This window comes from Pangasianodon hypophthalmus, chromosome 10 (assembly GCF_027358585.1).
Source record: "Pangasianodon hypophthalmus isolate fPanHyp1 chromosome 10, fPanHyp1.pri, whole genome shotgun sequence".
NCBI lineage: Eukaryota > Metazoa > Chordata > Actinopteri > Siluriformes > Pangasiidae > Pangasianodon > Pangasianodon hypophthalmus.
In genome coordinates this window covers 28,275,464-28,296,558 of record NC_069719.1, presented here as the reverse complement: position 1 = coordinate 28,296,558, position 21,095 = coordinate 28,275,464, and the positions used below count along the sequence as shown (strand labels likewise).

Here is a 21,095-nt window from a genome sequence, read left to right as displayed (position 1 = left end):
GACACATACAGTGAAATGCAAACGAAGCTTCCACTGAGTGTTCAGGACCGATGTGCGACGTGTGAATGAATTAAAAACAAATTATTCGCTCAACTTCGCTCTCGGTGCACAGTTTAGCCCTACATTACATTAATAATAATATAAAAACACGGCAAAGCGATTGCAGACTTTTTAGGATTGTTTAGTAGACTAAAAATAAAATACAGACCACAAACGCTGTGTATATTTATCATAAAATATCAATAATCAAGGGTTTGCAAAAGCACACAAATTTTCCCAAATGTGATTTATCCAAAAGCTGAGAAAGTACAGAAGCCTATTTCTGCTCAGTAGAAAAAAAATGCATAATATATTTTTCTTTTCTTTTTTTTTTTTTTTACTCAGGAAGGCAGGAAGAGTATGTAGAAATTGTGTCACAAATGATCAAAAAATTCTGACTTAATATCTCAGAATTATATATATAAAAAAAAAAAACTAAATTGTGAGACGAGTCAGAATTCTGAGATAAGTCAAACTTGAGATAAGGCAGATTTGTAAAAATCCCTCAAAATTTTGAGATAATAAATTAAATTCTGATAAATAAATCAGGATTCTGAGATGAAGTCAGACTTTTTAGATGTCATAATTGTGAGAAGTTAGAATTCTGAGATAAAAAGTCAAACTTGAGATAAGTCAGAAGTCACTTTTGAGATAATAAATCAGGATTCTGAGATGAAGTCAGATTTTGGTGAGATAATTAGATAGAAATCTGAAATGAGTTAAAATTTCGACGTACTGCTGCTCACAAACAAATTGATGCATTTTTTTTCTTTTCTATCAGGCAGAAACAGGTTTCTTTTACACAAATCCACAAACCATCTGCATTAGAAAAACCTCACAGCCATTTAAACACTCTTTAAAGAGAAGAAAGCAGCAGCATCGCAGCATTAATGATAGTAAAAAAAAGCCCAAAACTATTAGAAGTAAAGCTTCATCATTAAACAAGTCAGTTATAAAATGCAAAAATCATAAATAGAAAATTGTGTATATTCATCTGCACGCAGAAACAGACATGAAACTGTAAAAACCTCAGTATAAAACATTCATATCACAGACTAGCTCTTGTTTTTAGAAGAAATCAAACGAACCTGAAAGAATCGGAGAGTAAAAGAGTCGAATCATTCATTCACTGTATCGAATTAATGAATCGGATCAGTTTTGAACATTATCAAGTTTTGGGGGAAAAAAGTTAGAGGGTTTTAAAGAGTTTGTCGGGGACGCGCACACACACACACACACACACACACACACGCATCCACACACACACACACACACACACACACACACGCATCCAGACACACACACACACACACACACACGCATCCACACACACACACGCATCCACACACACACACACGCACGCACGCGCGCGCGCGCGCGCACAGAAGGTAACAAAGCACGGCGCACAAACCACCAAACAAAACACACTCTTTCTGTAAAAACGACTCGTTTTAATAGCAGTTAATTCGGTTTAATTCGTTCACACGCTGCTCAGAGCTCAGCCTAATAAACACTGCAGCAGAAACTACAAACAAGTCTAATCTGAACAAGTCTAATCTGAATAAGTCTAATCACACGCATGTTGTTTGTGTTTTTTCTTTTTAATAAATTATAAAACTGGATCAACTTCAGCACATTTCACTTTCAGCTCGGTTTTAATCCCAACAGCTTCCCTGGAGAAATAATTCCACTTCACTCACCGATTCCTAATGCAGCTCCGGTGTGAGAGACAAAAACCTGATTTTAATCTGATTATCCTCCTCTCTTTATTCCTCTCTTTATTCCTCTCTTTATTCTCCTCCTGCTTGTCTGGTTTTACAGAACATCACCCCGACTTCAGCAATATCTCCTTCAATCCGGGGAAGTTTCTCTCATTTCTCTCAGCAGGATTAAACACACAGCTCAAGACCGAACACACACCACTACCACGCGCTGGATGGCCCTGACTCCGCCCACAAATGATGGACAGCACCATCAGCCAATCAGAATGAAGCAATCTCAGCGCTTATTAGCGTATGAGTAAAGAAAAGCCAAGTAAGGACAAGGCACATGGGAAAGAGACTGGGTGATATTTATGTATATAGAGGATGTGATATTTATAGAAATATGTAAATACTCCTGAACTCAAAGGTGTGATGTTTAATCCAATCAAATCCAAGTCTGATTATACAAGTCTGATTGGTGTTTGGATCCGATTTACGTATTAAGACAGCACACGGGTCACATTTTTTCCTTTTTCCTGATGATGATGATGAGGATGATGATGAGGATGATGATGTGTTACGCAGAAATTTAGCCACAGAACCTGTATGCTAAGCGAGGTAGCTATCCTAGCTAAAGTTAAGTCGGATTTACGCTGTACGATTTTCAGCCATCGCAGACAAAAATCACACATCGTAAAAGACTTCTGCTGATTTAGTGCCGCTGTGAGCAAAGAATCTCTCTGAAAGAAAACCTCAGAATGTGAGCGCCGCTAAGACGCTTGTCTAAAATCCACCAATAGGAAGACGGCAAATTCTCGGGACAGCTACAAATACGGTAGCGGCGACGGTGAAACGTAAACGACACACTAATGGACAGAAAAATCTCCTTATTCCTTATTAACCTCAAGCTAACTTTGGAGAATGTTTGTTTTTATGCGAGTCTGAGTTGACTTCTGGATCACGCTGATCGGTAACGTAAGCGGCGTCGTACGTAGTAATTTTCTTTAATCGCAGGTCTTTCGTCAGAGGATCTTCATCGTGTAATCTGACATTTATAACACACTTTATCACACACTCGTTTATTATAAAACGAGATCTCGTACAGCGCTCAAACCGCACCGTCTAAAACCGGCGAAAGTCTTGAACAAAGTTTTGATTATTGATATTATTTGACTAGTTTTGATTATTAGCATATCTTGGCTATGGTTAGGATACTGTACATTAATTTGCATATTCATGTATATTCATAATCATGGTATTTTAATGAGTATAAAGCTGTTCCTAGTCTATTTTATTATTTAATACAGTTTAATTTAAGTGGTATAGAATGACGAAGTTCACCATATTCATTCACAGCGCACTATTTTGGTAGTTTTTCCACGTCATAGCCATTTTAAAAACCATAGCGGACAATAACTAATGCTCTCATGCGCTGTAGATGGTACAGAATACCCATAATGCATTTCTGCAATTCTTTAAATCTGTGGATTTTTTTCCTTGGGTAAGTGTGTACAGCTTGTTAGTGACTACAGACAAAAAAATGTAAAAAAAAATGCTAGGAGAAGACAGCTAGCATTGCTGAGTATAGGAACAATCCTTACACTTGGTGTGTGTGTATGTGTGTGAGTGTGTGTATGTGTGTGAGAGTGTGTGTGAGTGTGTGTGTGTGTGTTGGGGTGTGATATTCACCCTGCAGGGTCTTTCTAAAGCCCTGTCCTGTCTGGCAGATCTGGGGGCGGCCACTAGGCCGGTATCCAATTATGTGCAATCGAGTTTGAATGACATCCTGCCCACTTCGTCCTCAATCCCGAGACAACGCAGCCGTGACGAGAAGACACGCAGGACGTGCTCAGGACACGTGTCGCTTCACTTAGCACACGGCTACGGTGCGGGTTAACTCTCTGATTAACAGTCGTGAAAAAAAAAAAAAAAATGTGTTGCTCTAACGAGCATCACTGTGCGTGTCATGTGCTACTAGCACTCACATTTAGTATGCTCTAATAGGCATGAAAATAGGGTCGTCATAGCGATTGTGTCATGTGACAGGCGGAGGATGTGATTGTGGTGCACTATGGCTTGCTTTTTTTTTTTTTTTTAACCACACAATCCAACCATTACCACCAAAACACAACGCTTTCTCAACTCCTGTAATTGGCATGCTAATTTACTGTGATAAAATACAAATGGCTGGGGAGAACTCTGTGTGTGTGTGTGTGTGTGTGTGTGTGCGCGCACAGGGGAAATGTGAAACAAAAGCCTGCTAATTTCACACTTCTCTTCTTCTGTTTCTCCACACCGTGCCTCTGCAGTGATGGTTGGTAATGAACATGAACAGAGGTGAATTAATTCTAATAAACATTCCTCCTGACATGTTTTTCAACAGTCACCTTTAATTAAAGGAAACGTGTCTTTAAGAAAAGCCTAACATTCACCCGGTGCTAAGACTGCTAACAAAAAAAATCGATGGCGGTTACAGTAGAAGAAGCCAAGGGAGGAAAAAGAAACACTCCTGCTACAGGAAAGTCTAAAAAAAAACGTGTAAAAGACCGTGAGCATGAAAATAAACATACATTGTGCTGAATTAAAATAATCCGAGACAATGTACAGCAACCTGATGAGCAGCACACATGGCAGGTTTACTTCACCCTGTGATCTTCTGCACATACAGGTCCTACCAGCTCATCACTCATCTTCAGTAAGAGCTTTATCCTGGACGTGGTGGATCCCAGGAACACTGGGCATGAGGTGGGAATACACACACACACACACACACACACACCTAGGAGTAAACTTTTGTAGCCACTCCACTACTGGGATGTTTCTGGGAGGTCAGAGGAACCCGGAGAACCCGCAGGAAACCCACAGAGACAACGTGAAACTCCACAGACAATCACCAGAGGTCAGGATCGAACCAGGAGCCCTGGAGCTGCGTTTCTCTACATGTTCATGCTCTTTAAAGAAAACTGAATTTAAATACCTTTCAGCTTTAGTGACAGAATGAACGTCTGTCAATATCCATGAACAGAAACATCTACATTTTTTTTATAAACATGACCACAAAAATCTAGAGAAACATATATTAAAAAAAAAAATCTTCTACACTGAGGAATGAAGCGTCTCAGTCCAATGATCATATTCCTCCATCGCTCTTACATAAACAGATATCACGCAGGCTTCCGAGAAGCGCAACAGAAAAGCTCTGTTCACTCCATCGCCAGGAGATCGCAAGTTCAAATCCTGAAGATGCCACAACCAACCGTGGCTGGGAGACAAGAGAGCAAAAAAAACATTGATGTTCTCTGTCTCACTCTCTCTCTCTCTCTCTCTCTCACTCTCTTTCTCCTGTCAATCACGCAAGTGTCTCTGAGCTCGTGTATGCAGAAGAGGGCGGATAGCGCTTTTCTCCGAGTGAGTAACTCGGCATGAGGAGAAGCTCGAATGGCTCAAAACACCAAAATAAAAGATTCACTGCTCAGAATGCTGGCGAGCCTTTTGAAGACCCGGCCCACATTTCCACCGGTGTGTGAGTTAAACCATGTTCCCGTAAACACATGAGGAAGTTTTCTAACACACACTGTAAAGAGATAAAGATTGTCTGGGGCGTAGCCTACTTCTGCACAATGAGTCTAATCCTTCGGCAGCTATAAATGATTCTGATTTTATTGCATTTTTTTTTTATTGTTTGTTTATTTATATATTTACATATAAATAAGTTTTGCTAGCATTAGTATTAGCATATACATAGCTTTCATATAGTGTTGCAATTCCCAGTAACTTTATTTTTAATCAGACCATTGATTTATTGCTATCATTTATCACTATGATGTTAATTTTGTTGCACTGTTCATGTCTTTTTATTGCCATGCCCTGTAAATAACTCGGGTTTGTAATCATCACAGTTTGTGGACGAAAGCATGAGAACTAGCAGCTTTTTGGTGAGAATGAAAAGTGTAAAACATGCTAGCTGTGATCAGTTATTTAAAAAAAATATAGATAGATAGTGCAAATATAGTTATTCGCAGTTTTTTTCTTTTCTTGAAGATCCCAATAAAAACACCAAGTAGATAAAAAGCAGCTGAACAATATATAGCTTCTGCATAGTTGAGTGCAAAAGTTTGCGCACCCCATGGTTTCTGAATGAAGGAAAACAGGAACGTGTGTTTTTATTTGTTTACAGTTTACACAAAATAGAAATCCAAGAAGTCAAAAAGAACAAAACAATGATTTAAAACTATTTGGAAAAGAGGTTTTGTCATGCACAGCGCTTTCGCGGTCTTCAGGCCTGAGCTGAAAAAGGTTGAGTTTGCCATCTGATAGAGTCATAAAAGAGATGTGTAGAAGAAGTATGAGGATAGAGAATAAGGTTACAAAGGCAAAATGTAGGTGAATATTCACTATCAGGGAGAGAAGCTGGTGTTACGGATGATGATAAAGGCAACATCTGTGAAGCGCAACACAATACACAATGCTATAAACTGCGTTTCTTTGTCGTCTTCGTTTTGCCCTGAGGGTGTGTAAACTTTTGGACTGAACTGCACGTTGGCGTCCGATTGTCTCAGGTTTCATGAAATTTGCTGCTTCATCTCATCACTGTGTGACTCTCTTTGTGCTCCTTTATGAATGAACAATCGCGTTTTCTCACGTTGGAAGTCGGAGTGCTTTTGAACCGTTGAGCCGTTGAGCCGTTGCTGTGTCAACACCAATATTTGTTTTGAGGTCAGAATGATTAAAGTAACGCCCGAGTAGCACCTGCTGCAACATGATCCTGCGTCGCATTAACTCGCAATCCACAAGAACAGACAATTCAGGGTCTAAGACGTGCTGCGACTCTGTTGAACAGCACAGAGAGTTAGTTACTGCTCCATGGACTTAAATGTTAAAAAAAAATGATTATACTAAACATCTGTCCTTAATACAAACTTTATTAATACAATAATACATTAATAAGCAGCGCTTACAACTAAAAGCCACATAAAGAACTACAGTGGGCGTGTCGTATCTCACAATGACTGACAGCAGCGTCTCCATGGCAACTCAAAGTTTTGTGCATATTTCTAGCAGTGAAATCAGGCGTACTGTACACTCAGCAATTGGCCAATGATTACAAGTTTTATTTACTGAAGAAATGGACGTCTTACTTTTTTGTTACATTTGATGTTCATGAAAGAAGTTAGTTCCTGTTCTCACTTACGTTATAGCAGCTGCAAACAGTCGTTCCATCACCAGCTGTTATTTTTCAGATTGTCATTTTTTATTTTTTTTGTTTCCGAGAAAGCGTAAACTCCTCTGTCCTGAAGATGTTGGAAAACTTCAAGTTACAGCTTTGCCTCTGTTACAAAGAGCTGACACTGGAGACTCCTTCCAAAAAAGTGAAACAAACATCTCCTTACAGAAAACTTCAACGCTTCAAGTCCCTGTGAATGAGCTGTTACCATAGAAACGATAACGTATTACAACGAGCGTATTAACGTAAACCTGTGAATTATGGGAAATTAATCAACACCTTCTGACCAATCAGATTTAAGAATTCAGCAGCGCTGTGGGATTAAATGGTGATAAATCAGTAGTAATATGGTGAGTTTTTCTATGGTGTAATTTACTATTTACTAATTTAATATTAGTTATTTTATTATTAGTTTGCATTACAAACACACATCTTAATATTTGTTCTTGCTAAAGCAAAAAAATTAAGCTCTTAAACATAAATAAAGCCATTATTTTCAGTATTTTTTACATTACAGAAAAAGCCCGAGAGAGAGAGAGCACGATTTGTTGCAATAACAAAAACGACGCTGCTAAATTATCCACAGTGAAATTTCACAAAATGGAGGCATTAATGCCACTAAATCTGCCTTTACTGAACTTAGTGGTCATATTCTTTGAATGATATCCCTAAAAATAGTATAATAAGCCTTCCAGTAGTTCTTAACACTATGGGAAAACTTCTCTTCAATCCAGGAGAGCTTCATGTATGAACATCACGCCTATTATCCAGCGTTGCTCCTGGGACTCGCACGCTTCACACACCCACACGCCGGCTAATATAAATTCCAGCTGAAGTGATGTAATTAAAGTAATAGAACACGCCGAGGTTTATTTCCTAAATTAATACCAGGTGCAACGCGGGGATTAAAATTGGATTATGAAATTGCATTTTGGGTATTTGTAGCACGTCGTATCAAATACAGCCGGCTTTCTTCCACGTCTCACACCTACACTGTCTCGGTATGAAACTGGATCTAACAGAAAACACAAAATGGGAGGAAAAACCATTCTACTCATCAGTAACTCATGTTATTTAATTCTACAAACTCCTCTGACTGAAGAAATCGTGATTTATTGGAGCTCAACATCTGCCCTTAGACGTCCATTTAGAAGTAAACTGATTATCTGTTCTTTGCCTCAGTGCAGGGAAACGTGATGAAATGCTTGTCCGTGTTAATCATACACACACACACACACACACACACACACACCAGATTCAGCAGATAGAACTTTAAAATTCTTGAGTATATCTTTAATGCACGTGTATTTATACATGTATAGATGGACTGCACACATTCCTCACCCCTGTGTGTGTGTGTGTGTGTGTGTGTGTGTGTGTGTGTGTGTGTGTGTGTGTGTGAGAGAGAGAGAGAGATGGGCATTACTCAGAGATGAGGCAAAGCCTTAAAATGTAAACATTGCATGGAGATAGTGTCACTCCGAGACTCCGGGCGAGACGTAGACCACCCTCGCACCTCACACACACAGCCAATCAAAGCCGGGTGGTCTGGCGTCACGATCCTTACACGGATCTGTCATGCTTAACACAGTTCCGCGACTTGCTCGTGTGCTGCTCTCCGTCACGATTCACACACAACATTCCCAAACGTCTCAAACGAAGCTCTCCACAAGCAGCGGACAGCATGAAGTGCTCCAATTCTCGGCAGGACCATGCATTTGGGACGAAGCCCTCATGGCTGTGTGCCAGGTTATGTTTCTCATTTTCAGCACTGCTGTCCAGGGATGGCTCCCTGCCTCTGCGTGTGTGTGTGTGTGTGTGTGTGTGTGTGTGTGAAATGAAGTGGGGGAAGGCTGGAGAAACACCACTTGTGCTCATTATGCATGAGCTGCTCCTGATCGATAAGACGAGCTGAGGAAAAGGAGATGGGTGGAATAACTTGAACCTCCGATCCACATTGACTCATAAATCCCCAATACAGGGGGAATGAGGAGAGAGAGAGAGAGAGAGAGAGAGAGAGAGAGAGCAGTGAGAGAGCATCATGCTGCCTCAGCACTCCCCTGATACACTCCCTCTCTCTTTTTATTCCTCTCCTAGGAAACAAAGAGAAGGTACTGAATAATGGCACATTCCTTATATGAATCATGAGTCACTGACTCATTGACTCAGATGTATCAGGAAAGGTTTTTTCATTTCTCACAATATTCACTATATAAATGATGGGTCTTTTTTGTATCAGACACACTCAGTAATCTCCTGATTCAGTCTCAAGGCATGTTTTGGCAGCAGGAATGTTTTCAGGACCTTTAGGTACGTTTCCATCAGAGGAAACAGAGCCAGTTTGTAGTTCCTGATTCATGAAGCACTGGAGGATGGAGATGGCTGTACGGAACAGCACTGATCTCTGGTGATTGCCCCATAGGCTTCCCCTACATGTGAGAAAACAAGATGGAGTGCTCTATAGGCTTCTTTATATGCAGGAAAATGAGATGTAGTGCCCTATAGTCTTCTCTACATCCGACAACAAGAGATGTAGTGCATTATAGTCTTCCCTACAACTGCGAAAATTAGATGTAGTGCCCTATAGTCTTCCCTATGTGTGAGAAAATGAGATGTAGTGCCCTATAAGTTTCTCTACAGCAGAGAAAATGAGACACAGTGCCCTATAGGCTTCTCTACGTGTGAGAAAATCAGATGTAGTGCCCTATAGGCTTCTCTACGTGTGAGAAAATCAGATGTAGTGCCCTATAGGCTTCCCTACGTATGAGAAAATGAGATGTAGTGCTCTATAGGCTTCTCTACAGCACAGAAAATGAGATGTAGTGCCCTATAGGCTTCCCTTCATCTGAGGAAATGAAATGTAGTGCCCTATAGGCTTCTCTACATCAAACAAAATGAGATGTAGTGCCCTATAGGCTTCTCTATAGCAGAGAAAATGAGACGTAGTGCCCTATAGGTTTCTCTACAGCAAAGAAAATGAGACGTAGTGCCCTATAGGCTTCTCTACGTGTGAGAAAATGAGACGTAGTGCCCTATAGGCTTCTCTATAGCAGAGAAAATGAGATGTAGTGCCCTATAGGTTTCCCTACGTGTGAGAAAATGAGACGTAGTGCCCTAGAGGCTTCTCTACAGCACAGAAAATGAGATGTAGTGCCCTATAGTCTTCTCTACATCAAACAAAATGAGATGTAGTGCCCTAGAGGCTTCTCTACAGCACAGAAAATGAGATGTAGTGCCCTATAGTCTTCTCTACATCAAACAAAATGAGATGTAGTGCCCTATAGTCTTCCCTACAACTATGAAAATGAGACACAGTGCCCTATAGTCTATAGACTAGAAGATGACTTGGATCAGGGGGAAGAAACGTAAGATCACGTTAAACAGTGATGATAAAACACTACTGTGGGTATATAAATAAAATACATAATAAATACATAAGTGTAAAATTGATTTTATATCAGCATCATCCATCATATAATGACCCGCGAGCGTAGCCTGGCCCTGAGTGTTTATCCCCTGAGGCCAGATGTCACTTCCTGTCTCGGCTCTCAGAGAGGATCACGGCGCCTTTTCCTTTTTTACGCATCAGCGAGTGAATCGAGAACTGGGGTCTCGTCAGATTTTCACACTTCAGTCTTTAATCTCGGGCTCGTGTGCTCGGGGTGGTGGGGTTGGAGCAGGCGAGGGACTACAGATGTCCGCTGTCATTAATAAACATGATGTTGAATAATTAAATCTGGTAAGTGGGGGAATATTGATGCAGCAAACAGGCTGAGCAGATTGGAGCAGCCACAGGGGAGGAGAGGACTGAAACGCCGCTAAATGTCACGGCTAACATCAGATTTCACTCCGAGCTCCTCAACTGGAAGCACACGTTCATAATCCATTTGATTTTTGGGATTTAAAGACGGATAATATGCAGGTATCCAGTCTACAGGTATCCTCAAGATCCTCAATTTAATAATTTGTGTAAATTTATCTACGTGGAATCTACGGCCAGTTTTCAGATTTAACGTTCTCGTTATCATTTCTAATCTGTTCATTGGGATTTATAGTAATCCATATAAACTGATTGTTGATCTGGAGATATTTATTTAACATTTATGGAAGGAGTCTCCAGTGTCAGTGCTTTGTAACAGTCAGGAGATAAAGCTTTCTCAATAACATGACAAGCTGAGTTTTTTTTTTCTTATTAAAATCAAGAGAGGAAAAAAAAAAAAAGAGAGGCTGGTGAGGGAACGACTGTTAATAGCTGCTATAACGTAAGAAAAATATAATCGTTGTCAAATTGCTCCGATATAAGAAGAATAAAACACTCCGGGATGTGCGGTTATAGGAAAATAATCAAGTTCGGCGTGGTAACAGTAACTCCCTTATTATTTTACTACAACGGCAAAACAGGGAAAACATCACAGAAACAAAAAAGTCTTTCATGAACACTGAACTTTCTTTAAACTTTCTTTAAAAAAGGATATTAACAATCGATACACTGTGTAACTGAACACATTTCTCAGCGTCACACAGGAACAAACATCTCTTTGTGGCTCTCTTTTAGACTTGTGTGTGTGTGTGTGTGTGTGTGTGTGTGTGTCCAGCATGTTTCAGGCATGTTATATACTTAATGAAGGAATTTCAGTGTCTGAAAACAAACAGGAAATGATGTCGAGCCTCAGGGCAGAGGTGGCGTACATGTGTTTTAGCAGTGCGAGAGCGACGGAGCTCTGAAGTGAGTCACGGTGTAGAACCAGGTGTAAAGACCCGAGGGAGCGTTAATGAGGAGTATGATGAGCGGTTCGCTCTAAACACACGGCTAAAGGAAAACCTTCATCACAAGCTCCTGTACTTTGGCACATGACACACAAGAACGTGTCTTTTATGTGTCGCTTGAATCGTCTCTCCAAAGTGGATGAATCTGAAAACGCCGTTTGCGTGGATGAGCGACGTGTCGTTTGAGAACGAGTCGACTCTTTGAACCGCCTCTTTTAGAGTCGACTCACATACATGTTCACGTTTTTTTTTTTTTTTTTTTTAAATACTTGTAAGCAATTAGGACTTTCCAATTATGAGTATAAATGGAAATAAATCTTCTTTAATGGAGAAAAGATGCAACAACATTAACGCTGGGATGCTTAATGTTTTTGTTAATGCACATTCGTAGCACCTTCCTGGCTTATTTATTGAAAAAAGTTTTTATAACGTGTAATGCAGAGTAATGTTATTTTGATAATGAAAATGTAGAATAAAGTTTCATTCAATGATTTCAGCCATAGCTAGACAAAGAGCATCATAAAGCAGGAGAAGGAATGTATTGTAAATCTCGTAAACTTGACACAGAGTCGTTTGGGAGCCAAATGATTCGACTCTTATTGGTGATCTGAGTCAAATAATCTGGTTCAATGAATGATCAAGACACAGAATTAAAAAAAAAACTAATTGTGACATGATGTCCACAATTCCAAGATGGTGGAACTTGGAATGCTATTTTCTGTGTTGAAGCAAATTTTAGGCTCGTGCCACCGAACCAAACAAAAACCGCAAAAATGGAAATGATGTAAGAGATTCAGTGTTCATTCCATTTTATCATTTTTGTGTTACATTATGGTTTTGAGTGTAGCTAAAATATAAATGAAAAGTCTTAGTGTAGCTCCTGTGTCTGTACCAGGAAGAGAGAGACGTTTATCCCTTCAATCCCTGTAGAGTATTTTTCTTCCAAGCTTTTCCTATCGGTCAAGATTTGTATACCGGCTTTGTTCCCTTTTCTTCGATCTGTGACGGCTAGAATAGAATATTCATCTTTTTTTTTTTTAAATTTAATTAGACTTGCGTCCCTGCTGTGATGTGCCTGAGCTCTTTGTGACATGCAGATTGCTTGTTAAAGCTGCTCTGGTGTCATAGTGAGGCCCCTGTCCAGCTGACCCCTGACCCCCCACAGAGCAGCTTCCTGCCCTCAGCCACGCTGCCCTGGAGCAGATCAGACAAAGAGACGGACGGCTCTAAGCTACGGCACTGAAATCAAATAGAAATGAATGAATATCTGACATGAGCAGCAGGTCAAGGAGACTGGACTGTGGCATTGTGAGTGACAGATTGAACAATTATTCAAATTTAAATCAATTAAGGCTTCGGGGAATATTGGTGCGCTAATGTTAGATCATTCTGGTCATGTTTTACTCGCCTACTTTGTTGCATGTGATGGTGCGATACATGTATATGTGCTTTTATACAGTATATACACTACAGTAGCTACAAGATTTGATAAATATAAAAAAACAAGGTCCAGTGCAACACAGTGCAGCTTAAAAGTTTAAAAGTTTCCTTGCTAATGTTCTCGCTTCTCTCTGCTCAAGACTGGATTTATTCCTGCCTCTGCACAACTCAAGAACAGAAACCATGTAATTTCTTTCCTTTTGATGCAGAAATGTTGGGTGTGAACACGCCAACGCCAAAGGTAGCAATAAAACACTTGATCACACGGTTGGCCGATGTCTTAAAAGGGAGCTATATTTAAAATGGAAAAGCCACGACAGGAAAGAGCCTAGGATAATCAGAGGCAGAGCAGTTACCCAGCAGAGTCAGAGGCAGTTTAAGACAGGAGTAAGATATGTGTCGAGCGTTCTCATATAGCTGCCTTCATGCATGTTTAATATATAAAATATTCCACCCCTAAGGAGTGCGTAATAAAGTGCAGGAAGTGTTTAAAAACCCCAGCAAGACTCCCACCGTGTCACTGCCAAGAATGGACCCCCACCCAAATATCTGCTTAGCAGGGATTCTATAGTGAGTGGGGTATGTGTGTGTGTGTGTGTGTGTGTGTGTGTGTGGGGGTGGGGTGTTGAAGGTGGTATTTGTGTAACAATCTGTCACTGAAGTGGACGTAATTGGGATTTTTTTTTTTTCTTGGTTATGAATCTACACAAAATAGTCCACAAAAGAAAACCATCCCGCAGTGAAACATGGTGGTGGAAGCATCAGGATAAACGTCACCTTTACGATTGCATCTCTGGCTAATCCCTGCTTTATTCGGTCACTGAATTTTGCTGGACAAGCTCCTCTAGGTGCCATAGAGTCTCTCCCTTTTTTTCCCCCCCATAATGGATTTAATGGCATTTCACGGGATGTTCAAAGTTTTAGATTAGTTTTATACCCAAACCCTGACTGATACTTTTCCAGAACTTTGTCCCGGACTTGTTTTGCTCTTTGGTCATCATGACCAAACTATGGGTTCTTCCAGGAACAGGTGTATTTATATTAAGCTCATGTGACACTCCAACTCCACACAGGCCAATTCAGCTAATCATGTGACTTCTGATAGCACCAGAACTAATTTAGAGGTTTCACAGCAATGGTCACTTGTGAATAATTATGCAAACTATATTCATTTTTTCCCGCTTCACTTCAATTATGGACAACTGCGTTTCAAATCCCGATCAAATCCATTTCAGTACCAGCTTGTAAATCTACAACAATGTGGAAATGTTCAAGGGGAGTAAATACATATGCAAAGCACAGTGTCCTATATCTGTTATAACGGCCAGAGAGAGGTAGAAGACTGCAGTATCTGCATGCCCGACACCAGCCTGACACCAGAAGAGAGGTGTGTTTGAAGCCGTGACAAGAGTGTGTGTGACCTCTAGTGGACAAACTCAGCACGTCAACTCAGAAGGTCATCAGACCCTCAACGACCTGAATAGTAATCTTTTTAATGAATGTGTGCATCAATCATTCATTTTATCATCAAATACTGAGAATTTTAAACTTCTTTCATCGACTGATAGAGGTGCAATGGGGTTTTAGCCCTCACTTCACTTCTATCTAAAGTGAGCGATGCGGCGGCGCTTTAGCCCTTTACTCGGGCGAGCTCTCTCACCTCCTCGTCGGCACGCTCAGCTTCCAAAGCTTTAACTTTCACGCTAATAACATCTTCAACACCACCAACTCATCATCTCATAGATGGCTAACTAGCTGAGCCAAGTCTCTACTGCGCTCCATAGCTGCATTGCATTCTGGGACTTTGAGTCAGGCATTTGCACCAACATTTCCGCTACTTCTATGCTGGATTTCTAATTAAATTCACACCAAAAATCACTAAACGCATCAGAAAATTTCAATATAAATATGTTTAATGTGATTCGCAGTGGAGTTTTCCTTTAATGCATCTGGAACATCACTTTCATATGTGATCATAGATAGATTTTTTTTTGTTTGTTTTTATGTCACTGTTCTTTGCTCTACCCGTAAAAACAGCTCTACATCTGTCGTCTCACCCCGGTTATAAAGAGCTGATGAGCTGCAGACGACCTCCAGTGTGAAACATCTCTGCAATGACGGCAGACTGTTCCACAAGTGCTGTTTACTCTGGTTGTGCATCAAGCAGGACTATAAATGATTTTATAAACGTGTGCACGTGGGTTGTTTAAGGCCAGTTTCACAATAACGACTGATACGGGTCACTTCCAAAGAAAAACATGAATAAAAATGTTTGTAACGTGGATGTATCCGAACAGGATGTTTCTCCTGAAGCAGCTCAGCATGCACAGAGGCTCTTTTTCTCAGGAACAATGAGATTAATTAAACCTCGTAGCATGAGCTTGAAAAAGGTGTGTTTTGATGATTCAGGAAGATAAAAATGGTTGCCAGAAAAATGGTTGCTGCGGTGGCTGGACTGAGTAAATGATTACCTCCAGACCACCTCACGCAGACTTTTAATAGCTCACCCTGTAAGAGTTTTATTAGCTCCCAAGTCAACTCTCAACACGTCTAACAAGCTACAAGAGTGTGTTTTCATTCTGTACATGTGGGGTCTGGAGAACAGCTTAGAGCAGGTTCCTGCTGAGAGCTGCACAGAGAGAACAGGATGGAACTTCACCATCGCATTCCCTTTTTTTTTTTTTCTATTACAGTGGTGTGAACACTGATTCAAGAAGAACCTGAAGTTCTCAAATTTCTGGTGCACATCTCAAGTCTCAAGTCCCTAACAATGGAAAAGACATGAGTGAAAGCAGCACATATCCTCGCAGATACGGCGTTTAGTTTTGTTCCAGCACCAGATGGCCAGATCTCCAGACTGTGCGCAGTCCAACTCACGACACTTCACGAGGCAGGAAGTGTGTAAATGCCACAGTTCGCTGGTCTACAAGGCTCAACGCAGTGCCTTCAAACTACCTGACAATGAGGGCCGTATAAATCCAAAGCTTTCAGACCTGCAGCTGATGATGGCAAACTTGGTTTACTCCAAAAACTCTGATTATACAAAGTCTCAAAGTCTCATACAGTATTTTGTAGGACCCTTTTAATCATTTCTTCAGTCACGACATTTTTGTAAATAAAGCTCTAAATCTGTATAATCCCTGTTTTCAGAGGGAACAATTTGTGGTTTTGAGGTCTTTCCCCCATTTTCTCCGTCATTTGGTCTTGGCTGATCCCCACCCACCAACCAGCTCTCCCCTTATCATACGACATATTTACCAACAGGGAAGAAGGGTGACGCCTAAACACGTGATTCCGCCGAGACACGTGAAGCGATCCAACCACAGCTTTTCCAAAGGAAAAGCGCTATCCGCCTCCTTCCACATACACAATCTCACACAACACCCACGATTGGCTAGTGTCTGTGATTGACAGGGGAGAGAGCATGCCCCTGCCACCTACTCTCTTGGATCATGATTTCATTTAGTATAATTTCCTCATCATCTAATAAATCAATTTCGTGGCTACACCACTGCCAACACCTGGCGAGTTTCTGAATCAATTTAGACGTGGACTGAAAGAAACGAGGCAGCCATGTTTAGTTTGTGGGCCTTGAGTTGGACAGGTGGTGTAGCAGAACTGATTAACGTATTAAACGTAAATAGAAACTGGCTGTAGTTCAGCAGCTCCAGTTTTCTAAACAAACCAGTGCGGCTTTAGGAGCAGATCCTCTGCTGAGGCTGTTTCTGGTCTGGTTAGTGAAGTGACCACGTGTAACGTTCAAACGATAATGAAAGCAGGCAGTTTAAAGCCGCCTGGACAGATAAGAGCACGTTTATCCTCAAAGGTTCAAAACAGAGATCTTTTGGCTCTAATCCAAAGTGCTAACATGAAACAAAACATCCCCGCTTTTTGTTAACGGTTTTATTTCTAGCTGTAAACTAATCACTAATGGTTAATCATTAAAAGGAAGCCGTTGTTGCCATTCAGTGATGTTAGTCCCTTATCTGGAAGATAGTAACCGAAGAGTTTTATGTGTAAAACTTGTAGAAAAAAAAATAATAATAATTGTAGGTCGAATCAGGAGACCCTTTCAGAGGCTTGAGGCGTTTTTAACACAAGGACCATGTTGGAGTCATGTGCAATGCAATTCAGGCTGAAACTCCTGATTGCGTTCAGTCTGTTTGCATCTTATGACGTGTCTGGTGTGTGTAAGTGCAGCGTCCACGTTAGTTACACTGCATACTCAACGAGGACGAAAAGATGAAAGAAGTGGATTTAAATTTCTGCACCGAGTGATGAAAGCTGGCCTAGATTTTAAGGGATGAGTGTGCAGCATTTCTATTTTATCATTCTGCACTTTAGCAGAAAGCAAATTCTCTAAGAGGGGGAAAAAAAAAAAGAGGAGATTTTTAAAAAGATAAGGACTTCTTCGCGCGTGAGGCATTGGACACCATGTTTTCCTTTGATATACTCTTACATCAGTTGCTGTGATTGTAGGTTCTGGTTTGATGTCCATTAGATGAAGTCCATTTCGGGTATAGTTTTCAAATCAACACCAGAAACCGAGATTGATAGAATTTAAACTGGAAGATCTATTAGGCCAAAGCTTTCCGCTTTTCCTGGATGAGTCCATTTTTCCTGTGTGTCTTTGTGCAAAAAAACAAGTCACCTAAAGACAGATTTACAGTGTAAAAGACTGAAGCGTGTTAGTTGCAGAGGAGATAGGAGTCTAGAATGATGCACAGCTCAGTGGTGTGTGTGTGTGTGTGTGTGTGTGTGTGTGTGTGTGTGTGTGTGTGTGTGTGCTACTCCAGACGGCTTTGTGGTTTATGAAGGTCTCTGTAGGTTATTGACTGAAGCCTCCAGAAAGTCTTATGACAAAAAACAATAGAGCTACAGTGGTGAGTAGATTATGTTTGGTTATGTTGGGAGGCTCTTGTGCACATGCAGCCATTATATCAACTCTGTTTGTGTGTGTGTGTGTGTGTGTGTGTGTGTGGATGCAGTAGCTATCAGCTGGCAGCCTCAAGACATTTATTAAGACATAACTTCATGAGATGGGCGTCACACTACGGGGATAAAGTCACATTTAGGCCGCTACCTGCCCATATTCAGCTCGTGGTCGATTCATCGTGTTCACATGGTTCATTAATTCTGTCACAGAAAATACAGTCCTAAAGCATTTTTAACCAACAAAGCATGTTTATTTGAAACTAAACAGAGTGCTCTTAACATCCATTTGCCTTCTGTGACCTTTTCTGGTTGAGCCGATGTATTCACTGCAGTGTGATGAAGAAAAATCAGACATTTAAGATGGGGATAGTACATCATATTTTTAATCTTTTGTATTCTTTTCAAAGCAACTGAAACTGCATTACTGTTCTCACTGTATTGGCTGTACGTATAATTTGCTTAAAAGACAACAAGCATTAGGACACCACAAAGGCATTCATTCATTTTAAACTCTGCAGCCGCTGGTTGGAAAACAAAACACAGAACAGGCCTTGACTGCTTTTTTTTTTTCTTTTTTTTTTTTTTCCCTCTCTCTTTCCTTTTATGCCCCTCTCACGCGTTCTGCATTCGATCCTTTAGGGGAAAAAAAAAGCCAGCGTCCTTTAAACTCTTCCATAGGAAGGTCACAGCTGCCCACCCTCCCCAAAATTACAATTAGGCTACACAACATTTTGGCAAGCAAATTCCAAGGATTTTAAAACCTAGGTTTAAAACAGTGGGGTTGCATTTAAAAAAAAAAAAAAGAAAGAAAAAAAAAAACTAAAAACATGAAATAACGAAATTAAAATAAAACATTAAAATATCACCTACCAGTGAAATGCTCTATTGTGAGCCATCTATGATGTACATAACTGGCATGAAAGGTAAAATCGTTTTTTTTTTTTTTGTTTTTTTGTTTTTTTTTTGGGTGGGGGGAAACAGAACTGAGCAGGTCCTGTGGAAGCCGTTTGAAATAAGTACAGAGATGACAACTATACAAAATCTTTTTACCTACTGAGTGACGATTATGTTTCCTCAGTGTCCGTTTTCACTAGCTCAGGCTCAGTCCCAGTCTCGGCTTCTTCCTTCGGCGCGGTCTGTCCGCCGCCTGCAGCCACGAGCGGCGAAGCGGACACTTCCGGGGCTTGCGTTTCGTTTAGGGGCTCGGCTGTGGGAGCGGACGGGGAGGGGTGAGACGGCTCGGCTGTGGGTTCTTTGTCATTTTCAGGTTTGGAGTCCAGGTCGTGAACACTGTCACTAAAGGCGTCTTTCTTCTCTTGGCCGCCTGCGCTCTCTGTTTCAGGCTGCGGCTGCAGGGGCGGCTTTGCGTCCGGCTGTGATTCGGCTTGTCTCCCTGCGGGTTGCGGTTCGTGCTGTAGGAGAGGTTTAGGATGCGACTCGGGCTGAGATGGAGGCAGGTTTAGCAGAGGCGTCGGTAGAGGGAGCAGCGGTTGGGATGGTCTGGGAAGAGGGAGGAGAGGTTGAGGTTGGGGATTAACGGGAGCCCAGCCGCCGCGCTCTCTGTCTCTTTCCTTATCGTTATCCCGTTCTCTGTCTCTCTCTCGCTCCCGATTCCGATCTCGACCTCGTTCGCGGTCCCGTTCCCGTTCTCTGTCTCTCTCCCTGTGCCGGTTGTCATTCATTTCCCTGCGGAAGTCCCTGTCGTCACGGTCCTTCTGCCTCTCCCAGGGTCGACGCCGATCATCAAAGTCCTGATGCATGTTCGCATTGAAGGGACCACCTCCACCTCCACCTCCACCTCCTCCTCCACCTCCACCGCGGTTCCAGCCCGGTCCGACTCCACCCATGGCTCCGCCTCGCATCTCAAAACGGTTTTGGAAATTCGGATTCCCCCGATCCTCCTGAAAGCTCTTCGGTGGTCCTGCTGACATTCCTCTCATATCTCGCTCATCCAAGTCCCCGCGCGGTGCGCCCCAGCGCGTCTCGGCTCTGAAAGGGCCCGGCATGGGCTCCCGTCTCCCGGGTCCCTCTCGGCCCTCCATGTGCATGCCTCCTCTGGGAGGTCTCTCCAGCAGCGGAGCTCTCACAGGCGCGGGTTCCGTCCTCATCTCAGGAGGAGGCGTCCTCAGCAGGCCTGTGCTCGGTTTCTCCTGAGGTGGGAAGCGATAATCCTGATCGCCCTCTTGTTGGCCTCCGCTCTCTGAAGTAGTCGGCGTATTATCATTATTAGTTTTGTCCATGCTGTCTGGTGCAGGAGCTGCGGGAGTAGGGGCCCTCGCAAAGGGACCTTCTGCGCGATTAAAGTGCTCCATCTGAGGGAAAGGGGCTCGGGCGCGGGCCTGAAGCGAGACGTCCAGGAGGCTGTTGGCTTGCTGCGCCAGGCCTTGCTGCATGAGCATGGGGAAACGCGCCCCGGCTCCCTGAAGGAGGTTCGGCCGCAGGTCGAGGGGCAGCAGCCCGGGCATCCTCTGGCCAGAGAGAGGGTGAGAGAGAGATGCAGAAGGGTGCATGCCCAGTAAACCCATCCCACTGCGCACTGCATTCTGCATTCCTGTTAACACACAGAGAGAAAACTTACTAAGAGGAGGAAAACGTTTATCAAATATTTACCCGAGATCGAGACCTACTCAAGCTTGTGTCATTTTGTCACAGTAACAAGCTTTAAAAAAATAAAAAAACATTTAACTCTTACCCTGTAGTGTTATTTCATTAGGTGTGTCTACGCTCTCTGCAGATGCAGTTGTCTTGTCAGTGCTGGCCTGCTGTGCTTGCGCTCCCACAGGGTTGAATACCGCTCCAGGCATTCCCGAGGGCATGAAGCTTGCTGGAATAGTGCTCGTCGGAGGAAGCATCGCTCCGAATGTCGAGTCTTTGTTGCCGTCTTGAGTAGGTTGAGCTACCAGAGCTGTCAGGAAACAAATTGGACCCAATTAGGAACTATACTTTAACAAGCATCCTATAGGGACTTCATATGAGGATGAACCTAC

The 21,095-nt window shown here is 42.0% G+C and overlaps 2 protein-coding genes across 6 annotated transcripts in view; both read right to left on the bottom strand.

Moving 5' to 3' along the window:
• tiam2a (TIAM Rac1 associated GEF 2a) overlaps positions 1–19,203 on the bottom strand; it is a 93,098-nt gene extending 73,895 nt beyond the window's left edge. For 2 of the 5 annotated variants that reach the window (XM_034307878.2, XM_034307884.2), the window contains exon 1: positions 1,740–3,881. The gene's annotated coding sequence lies outside the window, so the exon portion shown is untranslated. Of the gene's footprint in view, positions 1–1,739; positions 3,882–19,158 lie in introns of those variants that run through there. The other 3 variants (XM_034307883.2, XM_034307885.2, XM_034307879.2) reach the window with 2 other exon arrangements.
• The window catches only part of scaf8 (SR-related CTD-associated factor 8), a 32,038-nt gene continuing 29,412 nt past the window's right edge, over positions 18,470–21,095 (bottom strand). The window contains exons 19-20 of the mRNA XM_026926112.3: positions 20,801–21,013; positions 18,470–20,659 (exon numbers count right to left, since the gene is read on the bottom strand). Of these exons, the coding sequence (XP_026781913.3) occupies positions 19,173–20,659; positions 20,801–21,013 (1,700 nt within the window). The 3' untranslated portion in view covers positions 18,470–19,172. The remainder of the gene's footprint in view (positions 20,660–20,800; positions 21,014–21,095) is intronic.